This window comes from Anopheles maculipalpis, chromosome 2RL (genome assembly GCF_943734695.1).
Source record: "Anopheles maculipalpis chromosome 2RL, idAnoMacuDA_375_x, whole genome shotgun sequence".
NCBI classification, from domain to species: Eukaryota; Metazoa; Arthropoda; class Insecta; order Diptera; family Culicidae; genus Anopheles; species Anopheles maculipalpis.
In genome coordinates this window covers 90493768-90507120 of record NC_064871.1, presented here as the reverse complement: position 1 = coordinate 90507120, position 13353 = coordinate 90493768, and the positions used below count along the sequence as shown (strand labels likewise).

The 13353-nt window shown below is 41.0% G+C and overlaps 4 protein-coding genes across 5 annotated transcripts in view; 1 reads left to right on the top strand and 3 right to left on the bottom strand.

Moving 5' to 3' along the window:
- The window catches only part of LOC126568633 (coiled-coil-helix-coiled-coil-helix domain-containing protein 7), a 492112-nt gene that overhangs the window by 224707 nt on the left and 254052 nt on the right, over positions 1 to 13353 (top strand). The gene's annotated exons all lie outside the window — the stretch shown is intronic.
- The window catches only part of LOC126568053 (cyclic AMP response element-binding protein A), a 394830-nt gene that overhangs the window by 249031 nt on the left and 132446 nt on the right, over positions 1 to 13353 (bottom strand). The window lies entirely within an intron of this gene.
- On the bottom strand, positions 879 to 2515 carry LOC126568246 (RNA-binding protein 45-like). The gene is made up of 4 exons (XM_050224691.1): positions 2227 to 2515; positions 1684 to 2162; positions 1126 to 1618; positions 879 to 949 (listed from the first exon to the last, which is right to left on the bottom strand). Exons 1-3 carry the CDS (start codon positions 2508 to 2510, stop codon positions 1152 to 1154), a joined length of 1230 nt encoding a protein of 409 aa, XP_050080648.1. The 5' UTR covers positions 2511 to 2515; the 3' UTR covers positions 879 to 949; positions 1126 to 1151.
- LOC126568408 (RNA-binding protein 45-like) lies at positions 3439 to 4425 on the bottom strand. Its single transcript, XM_050224877.1, has 2 exons — positions 4104 to 4425; positions 3439 to 4023 (listed from the first exon to the last, which is right to left on the bottom strand). Exons 1-2 carry the CDS (start codon positions 4388 to 4390, stop codon positions 3456 to 3458), a joined length of 855 nt encoding a protein of 284 aa, XP_050080834.1. The 5' UTR covers positions 4391 to 4425; the 3' UTR covers positions 3439 to 3455.

Sequence of the window (13353 nt, the reverse complement as noted above, 5' to 3'; positions counted from 1 at the left end):
GACAAAATATGTAGCTTTGTGTTATATTTGTATCACAAATTTTGAAGATTATTTAGGACCAATATTCAATTCAAATAGACCTAAAAATTAATTTACTTTTTGTGCTGTTATTGCGTTATTTCTTGAAACGTACTTCGATACATTTTGATACATGTTACCGGAACAAACCAAAAAAGCTGATAATTGGGCATGCGCAGTGTCCAAATTGGAATCATAGCCACAGAAGCAACTGTCAGAAGCAGATGGAGTCAGTTGATTGTAAACCATCACATCGTAAGGTTGTTCTTGCACGTCGTGGTAAAAAAATATTGTTCTGTAGTTTTCTCAATACTTCGAAAAAGTATAGAAAATAATCAAGAATATTTTGCCATTATATTATGTAAAGAATTTTATTTTTTAATCAATTTTAATTCCAAGTGAGAGTATTCGTGCTTGAATATATAGATTTGTGTAATAAATAAATGTACGATTTTTATATTCCATACTGAGTTCAATAAATATTTCATTGTAATGATGAATGTTGCATAGGTTGGTGTTCTATTCGATTATACCAAACGAATATATTTTTTTTATCAATACTAGTAAGTGGAGTATTCAGTTAATTCAAATTCTTTTCCATTCATTTGTACACGAGAGCTTTTTTTCAAATTTCTACAATTTCTGCTGTACCAGCAGAAGTACAGTCAAGTATTTGTACGGATGTGGTAGTGGGTGACTTCTTTTGATAAATTATATTTCAAGCTTAGGCGATTTTTAGATAGCGACCAATTGAATTGGTATTTCTAAGGTAAAATTAATATAGAAATTCAAAATTTCAAATTCAAATCGTCTAGTTTGGGTAATTGTGTTTCCATCCAGAAAGTATTTCTAAGTTGTTCGTTAGTTCGTTGTTGTGTATTCTCCAACAATTTGTCTTGCAATTCTGGTTTAAAACCTCATGATTACATACCTGCAAAAGATAGTAACGATTAATTATGGGTGTGTTCTACCAGTAAACCAGCAGCAGCCAGCTGTCTACGATCCACTCGGGAGCTATTTCACAGAACGAACAACACATCTGAAATGAACGGAAAACAAACGAAACGAAAAAGCATTCTGACAAACGTAAGTACTGCGATCGCTCACCCATGGGAAACGATTTTTCCTCTTGGCTAATGTTCCATCCTGTTCCGCTTGTTTTCTCCCGTGTATTCGGCACATTCCAGCACCTTTAGCCGACAGTCGCCCAGCTGCATGCCGTGCAGCTGTTGAATGGCACGATTCGCCGCTATATCGCTTGCAAACTCGGCGTACCCATGCCTTTTGCCCGGTACGAGGTACACTTTGATAAGATCACCGAAGCGACAAAATGCATCGGTGAGGAGTTTAACCGAGACCGCCTCGGGCATACAGATGAAGAATGCTTTCTTGACGCATTGCACTAGCTCGGACACGAGTGGTTTCGGTGGACCGAACTGCGATAAGGCATCCTTCGTAATGATTTCCTCTTTGAATTCTTCCTCAAATCGTACGATTATCCGTTCTCCGATCGGATACTCTAGGCCGTGTATTTTATCAACCGCCCGTTGTGCTTCTTCGCGACTAGAGTAGACTGCTGCTGCTGTTATGTTTATTTCATCTGAAAATATTTTTCAATTACTGTTGTAGGATATTCACGGTCTAATCCGTTAAAGATGCACTTACTTGCCGTGATAATGGTGCAGTACTTCATCCCGGGACAGATATCAAACAAACGCCACAGTCTGTCCTGATTAAGCTGAGTACTGCAGATTACAACCAGTTTCGTGTCGCCCCGAACGGTCGATAATCGATCAGGTGAATGTGTACGCTTCCTACTGACCGAATCTACCGGCGCTTGTCCTTTTTGTTCTCGCTCCTGCTGAAGCTTACTGCGCGGGACACAAAATTTTGCTTTGTACTGAGGATTACAGTTTTCGATAGCCAGTGCCGTTTCGAGGAAGGAGGTGAACTTAATATACGCTGCACACTGTTTGTCGTTCTTTTTATCCGGCACTAGGCGAACCTGTGTTACCGTCCCGTGACAACCGAACTCTTCCTTCAGCTGTTCCTCCGTACGGTTGCTTGGTACGATTGCAAATAAGCGCAGGAAATGGTTTTCGTTGACATCCGCTGATGTGTCATTATGCTTATCACGATTGTAGCTGCAATAGATAATGATAATAATTACTATAGTATTCAAAAAATTCCAATATGCCATGCCCATACCTTGCAGAAATCATCACTTTTATGGGCCGTGTATCACCTTCCACGATGGTACCGTTTTTCCTTAGACCTCGAGCAGCCGAGGACGTTTTCGAGAACTTTACGTAAGCAACTCCCTTTCCTTGGCCCGTTTTGCGGTCCGTTATCACAACACACTCCTCAATCGTTCCGTCCGGCTCGAAATGGTTCATCAGCTGTTCCTTCGTTATCTGTTTACCGCAAATAATGAAAAGCCTCGACATTGGAGGCTCTTCGGAGATTTCCTTCGACCGGTTCGGATCCGACATGATTGCTTTTCCTCGTGCCGGCAGCTACAGGGCACTGGAAGGATACAGAAAGGATCCTTGCTGACAGGATAACAAGAAATGCTCTGCAATCAGTATTTTCTGAGGACGTTTTTCAATCACTGTGGAGAGAACTGTTATTATATGATTGGTTATATAGATCTAAACGAATATCCACACTAATAAAACAGAGTTAATGTTGCAAAACTCCGAACTTTTCTGCACTTGAAACTGCCGCCAACAACAAAACAAACAGGAGATGACAGACGTCAAACTATCAGCTGTTTTGGACGATTTTATCCATGCGCACACTAGAACAAAAAAGCTACGGCACGTGGACATATAAAGAATGCGTAGAAAGTTAATAAATTCCAAAAAATCGTGTGAATTATTTGTGCATTTGTTTATAAATTAAATTGTTCATGAAGACTTTGTTTAAATTTCCAATGACGAATATATGATAAGAATATGTGATATGATGTTCGTCTGAATCATGCCGGATAACCAAGTGTGACCGGATAGCCGATGGTAGGGTGACTGCGTCGCCGGTCTCCACACGTCAGAACCGGTGTTCAAAAACCATCCGGACCATTCCCTCGTAGTGAGTACTGGCTGTTAAACTACGTGGTAGCAGCAAGTTTAGTAAGGTATTGAATGAGTGACGTGACCTAGAAAGGTCGTTTTTTAGGAAAAAGAACCAAGGCCGAAGTGGAATCTAAAAATGCTTCGAGAATTTAAAATAGAATGAAGAACTAATCATCTTCTTTGTTGGTTTTAGATCGTCTTGCCTGCCATCACTGCTATCCTTGAATTATTTTACCCGCAGCACCATTCAATACCCGATTCTACGAGAATATTAGAATAAAAAAAAATTTTGACTGAAATATAAACTTTTGTACATTACACCAGTTCGCTTTACTTCAAGAAATACTTCATGAGACCACTTTATTATTCACTTGCATCACGAACTACAATTCTCTCCCCGATCGGGTATTCAAACTTGTGCAGCTTCTCCCGGGCATACTTGGCAGACTGCGTGTTGTTGTAGGTAACGGTTGCGGACGAGATCGATCCACCGTCGTGCGAAATGGAACAATTCATCAGTCCCGGTATGATGTCAAACAGGCGCCAGATTTGGTTCTGAGTTAAGGTTGAGCTGCAGAGCACGGTTAGCTTGGTGGGTGGCAACAGTGCCGAAGAACGACGCCGTGTGACTGGTCTGAAGAAACCTCTCGTTTCCTGCGGCTGTGACTCCAGGCTAACCTTGCGAGGCTTAATTTTAGCAAATTTTGCCTTGTGTTCGGGTTTAGCCGTTTCGAACGCTAGTGCCGCATCGAGGAACGACTCGAATGTTAGGTAGGCCACATTATTGCCGGGCGATTTCTTATCCGGTACGAGCTGAACACTGTTGACGGCCGAGATCTTGCTAAACTCTGCCTTTACGGCTTCGCTGTCCAGATCTGCCGGACACTTCACCTTCAGACGAAGACAGTCCAAGGGCTTTGATTCTACCGTGCTTGTATTCGAAGTAGAGTAGTGTAAAAGTACTCGACTTTAATTTGTATTTAAAAAGAAAACCAGAGACTCAGCACTTACCTGGAAGCGATCTCCACTTTGATCGCTTTCGGTTCCGGTTCGATATGCTTACCGTCCGCTTCTTTGAGGGCACGGGCGGCTTGAGATGTTTTCTGAAACTTCACAAACCCAATACCCTTCGACTGGCCGGTAGATTGGTCCTGCACGATGTGACATTGTTCAACCGTGCCGTACGGGGCGAAGAATTCTTCGAGAGCACCAGCAGTCACCTGCTTACCACAGAGAACGAACAGCCGCGAGAAGGGTGGCGAGTTCAGGTCCGGTACGGTGGACTGCTCCTGAGTCATGTCTCCTACGATCGTGCGTGTAGCGTCAGTGCGTTGTGTGCTGGAACTGAATCGTACAGCGGCGTACAGATGATACCCGCCAGTGTTGGTAGACTGTTAGACAAGCTCTGTCTCGGGTGCTGTGTCTCTATGAAACGGGTCGATTGTTCCCGATGCCAGACCGTACCTATTCAGGTGACAAGCAAAAATTCTTGAATAACCGCTCATTGAACAAAAAGAAAACGCGTGTTTGTGTGGATCGAAATCGAGCGACGGTTCCCTGACGCATCTCTAATCTGCTGTACACGAGCCCCAGGGATCGAACCGATAGCGTTTCAATGAAAACCAATGTACGTTCATGGTTTAAATAATTTATCAATTCATTACTTCGAAATGAAGCTCGTTTTCAAGCGAAGGGATTGTCACGGGGTCTACAGGGGCTTAGGAGTGTGAACAAAAAATGCACCAGCACTTTGTTTTATATGTTTTGTAATCTAGCCTCTATACAGCTTACGGCCGCAGCCAAGCTAACGATATGCAAAAAAAAAGTCCTCGAAAATAGCGTTGGTTCTCTGTCCGGATTTCAATCGCTGCGCTTATCCGATTTGCTAAATTGATTTTTTTCTTTACACCAACTGCTCTTCTGTTGCAGTTCGCCCAAAAGCGAACGAGTTGGTAAAATTAATCGGCGATTAGTAGTGCTCCGACCAGCATTGGGGTTTCGCTGCTGCACTATTCATCCTGAGAGTGGGAAGAAACCTCGTCCGCTTGTATGCATTTCGCAATTTCACGCTCGAGATTTTGATCTCACTCGAATAAAGGAGGGTTTTTGGGGGCGGGCGGTTTTTGCAATTTCACAAAGTCAACTTGTTTTCCCCACAAACGTGACCATGTGCGAACAAGCCGGGAATCCGATTAAGGATGATCTTTCTCTGAGGACGGTTTGGTTGGTTCAAAGTTTTGAAGAAAAAAAGGACTAACTTCAAATACTTTGTTTCAGTAAAAGTGCGTTCAATTACAGACAAAAAGAATAGTGTTGTGTTAGAGAGAAAGTCTTTCAATGGTGCTTCAAATCGGTGGTTAAAATTAACCCTGGCTTGTGTTTAGTCCATTAGTTTCGGTGTCGATGAAAAATATAAAAATGGCAATGGTTTGGAAGGTTAAAATAAGCAAAAAACTTGAGAATGTTAGTAAATTCATCGTAATATGTCAAGTAGTACGAACTATATGAAAGACAACAAGTCACAGAAAAAAAAACCTGGAAATCCTGTTGTTGCAGTAGAACAAGGAATATATGAACAAGGTCAGCAAAAACTGATCTAAAATAAAGCAAAAATACAACACTTGTTATGCAAAATTTAAAACCAACATTGAATAAGTTGAGGTCCACAATAAAGTAACGAATATTACACAAAAAATGTTTAATTATAATTTTTAAATTTGAAAAACAATTTAATTTACTGAAATATAACTTTTTTTTAGTTTAAAGATTGAGAATTCCTCTAATTGCAGCTCTAAGTAATAATTGCTCTAAATAACAGCATAACGCGTAGGAAACCCAACCGACGTTTGCAGACCATTAGCTAGGAGTTTGTTTCGATTGCTATCAGATGCTTGCTGGCAGTAAGTCTAGATGTAATCCGCTTTCCAAGTTTCACTTGACTACATACCGAGACCCTCAAGAAAAGGGAGTAACAGATTCACCCTAGCGCTGGTTGTTGTGCAGCAACATATTTTGTGGAGGATTACTTCGGGCCCGATCGTTTGGCTGGCAGGCGATGGAAACCAGCAAACCGGGCCAGTGACGAACCGTTGCCTTGATGCTCCCATACGTTCAGGTGATGAAGGTGATTTATTTTGTCGAATAATGTCCTCACCCTGCCTGTATCGGAACGAAGCTGGCCGATATTTGTGGTCAATTCAGGAAATTGAATTAGTGCAGATGTTATCTCGTTATTGTTATCAGCTTATTGGTCATTTGTTGCGTCTTAGCAGTATTGTGAGGAAAATTCGAAGGAGGTTTTTTGTTTGCCTTAAAAATAAAGATGCAAGCTAGAACGGGTTTATGATCCAAAAACACGAACAAAGCTCTTTTTTTTTGCAATGTATTTTAACTTCTTGGCAAAAAAACAATCTACAGTAGGAATAGCAGCAGAGGTAACAAAAAAAAAAATCATTTACCAAGATCAGCCACCGTGACCGTGGAAGGCCATACTCGTTTCAGTGCGCACAGTGAAAACGAGAAATAATTAGGAAACAAGTACCTTACTACCATCCGACATTTGCATAATTCGAACATAATCGTTTTCCTACAAACCCTCCCTAGACAAACACTTGTATTGATGGAAGAGAGGAGGAAAAAAAACCCAACACCAAACAGAACACCGGAAAAATAATCATAATTGAACTAAACTAAATCAGAACACAATGGTATTAGACAGTAACGAGCGGGTGGATTGTTGCTACGTGGTGGGAAATCTGTTGTTCCCTTTGGTCCCGATAATTCCCATGGGAACGGCGTCGGCCAGAGCTCGGCAAGGGAGTGAAAGAAAGTTAAGCGGTGTTTGTTTAGCAATTGATGATTTGAAGATTCTTTATGGTAGACAGGATGGGATGCTTGTATTTCTTTGTTACCAGTAAGTAAAAAGTGTCTTTAAACGTATTTAAAAGTAAGTGAGTAAAGTAGTAAAAGTATAGTAAATAAAATTAGTATCTAAAAGTAATTCAACGATAACAGTTTGGTTTAACGTGTAATATGTTGTTGTACAATTTTACTACATTTAAGGAATTTTTAAAAGAAAGAAAAGTTTGTTTTCCCGATCGGTTGTATAACCGTCAATATTGTGAATAAAAGACAAAATATGTAAAAATTAAGGTGCATATCAATGTGCAAATTAAATCAATAAACAAACATATGAACATATTGAAAGAAAAAGATAAATACATTTTAAATCACAATTTTTTATGTGAATGATTGATAATGCGAAAGACCAATGAAATAAAGCAAATGACCAATTATGAAGCAACAAATTGAAAAATACAAAACCTGTTTAGTTATTCGATAAAATGATAAGTCATTTGAATCAAGAAATATTCTTCTTCTAGGCTTAACGTACTTTCAGGTCACGCTGGCCATCTAATGGCTTTCTAAACTTGCTGAGACCTCGTAGTTGGGTAGTCAGCAATCAATACGGAGGGCATGCCCGGATGGGATTTGAACCCCTGTCCTACCGAATGAAAACTGATGTTGTTTTCGCCTAACCACCGGGCACCATGAAGTAAGATTTTTTTTTATTTATTTGTTTGTATGACGGCTCTACGCCGTATTGTCGAGCAAGAAATAAATCTATCAATTAAGTTATCAAACGATTGCATATAAGCATGATTTTTTACAATAATAAAAGCACATAAGCGACATAAAAAACTAATAACCATCAAATAGTACCAAGAAATGTACAAAAACCTTCCTCAAATCTCTAGAAATATCCGACACAAGAATCTCACATTCACGTCACGGCTGATTAAAACGAGCTGTTGTAACCAGTTAAGTGGACAATCTGTTCCGGAGCGGACACGATCCCTGCAGGAAGACCTGCAAAACAAAAAATAAAGTATCCAAACACGTGTTTCTTGTTTGTAGTTTGCCAAGCAATCGCCCGAAAATGAGTTCCCTTGGGTGCAGTTTGATTGTTACCGATGTTACCGGTTTTTTTTTCTGTTTTCGCCTGTTCACAGCTGTCCTGTGTACGGATGGGTGAGATTTTACGATTACCAGAAAGACCAAGCTTCGGAGGGATCAATGGTCAATGGAGGACATTTTTACACTCAACCAGCTTCATAATGAACACATTATAAAAAAAAACGCAAGCACCTAGGACGAAAGAGTAGAGCGATAAACCAAAGCAAATCGTAATGAAACGATACTGATGCGTGTGTGGTTGGTTTAAATAAATTTCAATTACCATAATTGACGCGTTTGAATGAGTTCCGGGAAAAGGCAAACAGAGTGACAGAAGATGGGAATGCGGAGTGAATTAAATCTCCCATTTTAATAACTGCAATTGGCCAGCTCCGGCATATCAATTTCATAAAGCTGATCAATCTTCCGCTTTGGGCCACGAAAAACAACCTCGTTGATAGGCGAGTGAAAACACTCGAGGGTGAAAATGGACACGGTGACACGTGTGTTCGGGTCGGCGTTTGGCCTTTAAATAGGAACGGAACCGTAGCGTGGCTACGGTACGGTATTACACCTCCTGCTTGGATACCTTTGATAGCATTTTCCTGGTGCAAAATCAACAGACGGCAAGCTGTAAAGGGCACCGGTGGGAAGTGGGTGTGATATTTACTTATGAATTATGGTTATGAAAATGATGCGACAAGCGATTGGTTGATGATGATGGCATTTACATTGTCGCAAATAGGGAAAAGGGAAGCAAATGTCACATCAACGGTTAATTGCGAAGCAATCGGATTATAGTCGGCGACGGGAACTTCAAATGAAGGAAAATCCGGATAAAAATGCAATAACTGTAAACTCTGATTTTTTTTTACAAAATGATAAAAATGTTATGTATATAAGACAAATGAAGCTGAAGAATGGTTTTGTTATAAAATACTGTTTTTAAGTAGTATTTAACAGCCTATTACAGCCAAAAACTAAAATACAATGTAGAAATATCGTTATTTAACACCCAAAGAAACAAAACACAGTTGTAACAAAACTACGCAACATACAAAACAATCAAGCGTTTGTTTCCGGTAAGTAAACAGTCGAAATAAACAACAAAACTGATCGATTGGAAAATAATGATAAGCGATTGTATTGCTAGAGGTGTGTCATTGAAACTGGAGAAAGAGTTTCCATTATCGAGTGGTTCCAGAAAATCGATAAACGGCAATGAAAAGGTGAACTTATCCTATGAAAGAAAATAAATTTAACAATCAAATACTGAAATGAAGAAATACTATTTATTTTATTTATGTTTTATTTATTTTCAACGCCGATGGTCAACGCCGCATGTGTTGAAAGAAACACTAGTAAAATATAAAAATTATACAAAAAGAAAATGCTCACTAACCTTCTAGCTACTTAAACATTCTTTGCATGTTACAAGCGCAGTTGTTCAAGCGGAATAATTGACTTTTACTAACTTGGAAAGACTGCTTGTTCCACCCCGGTCGCGACTAGTTTTCCAATTCCAATTTATCTCACTGTGCATTGCCGTGAATGCCGCCTCACAAAAGCAGCGAGCAGCGAAAAATAAAACAAAGTGCGAAACAACAGTATCGTTTAAATTCAATCAAACAATCACATCACGTCGTAAAAACAATGACACCGCTACAAACGACGAACCAAGCACACAGCCGTGTGCCAGACTAGACCGCAACATCTCACGGGACTCGTTTGTCAACGGTTAGCGTGCTTGGGCATGATGGCGCAGTGGACATAACTACCGTTGGCTGAGGAGTTTAAATCTGGCAACCGTTTCCCATTGGTTGATGGCGTTGTAAATAAGGAAAAGCGTCAGGAAAATAGGGGAAATTCAGTCACTAGCGCCATTATTGTGCTCGGTGGTGGGAAATGTAACTCTTTCGATTTTCTTGGAGGAAAAGTTTCTTGCATGATGTGAAAAGTTTGTCTTGTTTAGAGTGAAAAATTGCAAGCAATTGCTGAAGGAAAACTTGGAAAGTTTTGTGGAAAAACAGGAAGACTTTATTCGAAAAAAAGCTAACAGTTTGATCAGCTTGTAATGTGAAGCTTGAGGATTGAATGCGAGAAAAGTTTTAGGAAAATATTGTACAGGAATCAATGCCATATTTCGGATCACAAGAAAGTGTTCAAGAAAGTAAGATAAGTACGACAGGCAATATATGTGATTAAAATTAAGGGAAGATTTGAGGTGGATTTGACCGTGTTTCGAGAAAGTGTTATCAAAAGAATAAAAAATAAAGTCAATCAAAAAGGAGTCAAGAGTCAGTCAACAGTCAAGTAAAGTTTCCATCTCGTTGCATCAAACAGATGAATCTTAAATGGCCATTTTAAAACGTAATTTATGTCTCGCACCATGCACACACACACACACACTTGAAAACACCCCATTTAGCTTTGCGGCGTTTAACAACAGAACAGTCCGTCTTTTAAGTGCCCGCTCATGAACACCCAACAATCTCAGTATCCTCGCAGCAAATTACGTCAGAAACAACACAACGAGTGCTAGTGGATTGGTCGTAAAATTTCATTACCAATTTCTACCTTCTTCTACACTATTTTGCCCTCGGTGACCGGGTGCACCAACCAACAACCTGCCTGGTGCAAGTACAGCTGAGCAAATCTAATTAAATGGTCAGCTTTACTGCAGTCCGCTTCGCTCGGGGCAGGAACACTGGTCACAGGGATGAGTGTATACGAAAAACTTCCACTTAGTTGTCGTTTGGTAGTGCCGTATGGAGGAAAGGTATTCATGCGCGGAAATAAAACCGTAACATGTCGACGGGGAAGATACCAACTTCGACCTATTTACCCGCATGTTGCAAATAAGTGAACCAAAAATCAACACACACTACAAAAAAAAAAACCGCCCGAATGAACTATCATGTTCCCCGAGCACAACATCGATATGGTGTGGAACCTCTACACGCTTGTTTTGCTACTGGTAAATGGTTATTTGTGCTGCATGGCAAGTGCTGTGCGAAAGGCGAAACAATGTCATTCAGCACAGCACAGATGGTGTGAGGCCGGAAATTACCGGAGCATGTTGTGAAATGAAGCCGTTAGGACTTGTAAAAGACGCACACTTCATTATATTGCTTGAAGCATATTTCAATTATGCAGTGAAATGATAAGGTTTATAAGTTGAATTAATTCGAAAAACTCTGAGCTTCTGATACTGCTTCATTGGTTTTACAAACCTCGAAGTAGTCTTGTCCTTTAGTCCGAAGACTGACATAGCGAAAATATTGACTGAAACAACAGAAAGCGACCTTAATCTGTCTGATTAGGCTTTGTTGACTTAATTTTACTCGCAGCGGGAAAGTCTTTCCGTCCAGCTAGTTCGGTGACCGAGGCGATAGTAGCAACAATCATGACAGGCAGGATCTTGTATCAATTCTCGTTAGGATCGTTTGCTCGAATTAACAATCTAGCCGCGGGTATGCAAAGTCATCCAAGACAGTAATTAGAGCCATCAGTAGAAATAGAAGTAGAAGACTGAAGAAGAAGACGAAGACCGACAGAGTAGTCGAACTAGATCCGCTTGTTATGGCGGGTCAAGGCGTGTCTTTCAGGCTGTGTCAATGCCATGATTTTTTTTTAAATTCTAGAACTAGTTTTGAAATCAATTCATCGATTTACTTCTATTTTGAGTTACTAATTGTAAATAGTTTGGTAAACTGATACATATATAATGAAAAAAAAAAAAGATAAAAAAAGGAAAAGATTGGAAAAGGAAAAGCAATCAAACTTTCCCCAGTAGATGATTGCCTACTGCAATAGATATGAAGCAAACAAATAATTTACCCATCGATCGATCTGTAACAGCAATCGAGTGGTTTGGTATTGATGTTCAACATACACACACATACACACAAAGAATCAGACACACACACACACACGCGAGAAACCTCAAACGTCCCAGTACGACTCAACGGGCTCGATGGTAATAATTTAATCCCAATTCGAATCAGATCATAAACTCACACACAAGCACACCCAACACACATCCATATATGATGAGCCAAGAGGGGGAAAAAAAAAAGTATCATTCTCTTTGATGTGGCTGACCGGTTTTTCTTTCCTAACTCAGCCTCCTAACTCGCTGGGAAAAAGTTTTTCCCACCACGTAAGGGAAGAGGAAAGTGAAAATTCGTCGCCAATACGAACCTCAATGAAACTAGGGGTGGAAAAGCGGGGAAGGGCCAAATGCCATCATCCATCAACCATCGACCAAGTTTGGGTGTGGCGGTATGTAATGTTTTTCCGCCTTTTTTTGTTTCCTCCTAACGCACCGATGACGCGCGTGTAACGCAACCGTAACGCTTTCACCGCCCAGCAGTTGCTATGGTAACGGGCGTTTGGGGTATGTTTTCTTGTGTGTTTGTGTGAGTGAGAGAGCGAGAGAGAGAGAGAGAGAGAGAGCGAGTTGTTTTCTGGATGCTGATCCACCGTTCGGCACAGTATAATGTCGAAGGATAACACGTCCTAACCACCTGTTGGCTGCTGCCGGGCGGGCAATGCGTTGGGCAGCACGAAGCTCACTATATACTCTCCCGTCGACAATCAATTCGTGTGGGGCGTTTTGTTCTCTTTTTTGCCGATTCCCATGCCATGCTGCTCTTGTTTTCCCGCTCTTGGTTTTCCCGAGTGTCGGATGGTTGCATGCTGGCTGGTGTGCAGGTTGAGGATGCTGCGTTTTCCGTGCGCTTTGTTCGTCGTTTCTCGAGGGAACAAAGAAGCTGGATAAAGAGGGTGGGTGTTGGTGGGAGGGTAGGTGGATGGAAGCTGAATGTGCGCTGCAGAGCTTTGTTTCGCCTGTTCGCCCTTGCAGTCACGTGACATGAATTTTCCATGAAGCCGCACCCTCGCGCGAACCGACGGTTGATGCCACGTGCGTGTACGTGCTATCGTTACATAACGACCGTTACGGCGCTCGGTCATGGCAAAACGAAAGCAGGAGAGAAAAAAATGTCTTCGAACAGGATCGAATCGTCACTAACGTTCCGTTATTGGTGTTGCGGGAAAGATTACCAGCGGGCATGATGGAAACATGAGATCCGGCCAGATAACCGTGAGGCGCGCGCTTTCCCCCAACAAAAAAGAAGCATCCACTTAACACGGGACGGGCGATGGTTGTTCAATCGATCCCATTAGAACCATTCAATCTGTCGGAAAGTGTTATCCCATCAACAAAAAGGAGGCACAAATAAAAGTATCTAGATATCGATGAGACGATCGATTACACCGAGTGCTTTTTCCCATCCACCAT

What these genes read in the sequence shown, in the direction of transcription:
- LOC126568246 (XM_050224691.1), bottom strand. Translation starts at nt 2,510, where the DNA reads ATGTCGGATCCGAACCGGTCGAAGGAAATCTCCGAAGAGCCTCCAATG. An exon ending in AAAGTGATGATTTCTGCAAG is followed by an intron (nt 2,163 to 2,226) that starts GTATGGGCATGG and finishes TATCTATTGCAG; the next exon opens with CTACAATCGTGATAAGCATA. An exon ending in CTGCACCATTATCACGGCAA is followed by an intron (nt 1,619 to 1,683) that starts GTAAGTGCATCT and finishes AAATATTTTCAG; the next exon opens with ATGAAATAAACATAACAGCA.
- LOC126568408 (XM_050224877.1), bottom strand. Translation starts at nt 4,390, where the DNA reads ATGACTCAGGAGCAGTCCACCGTACCGGACCTGAACTCGCCACCCTTC. An exon ending in AAAGTGGAGATCGCTTCCAG is followed by an intron (nt 4,024 to 4,103) that starts GTAAGTGCTGAG and finishes TTCGAATACAAG; the next exon opens with CACGGTAGAATCAAAGCCCT.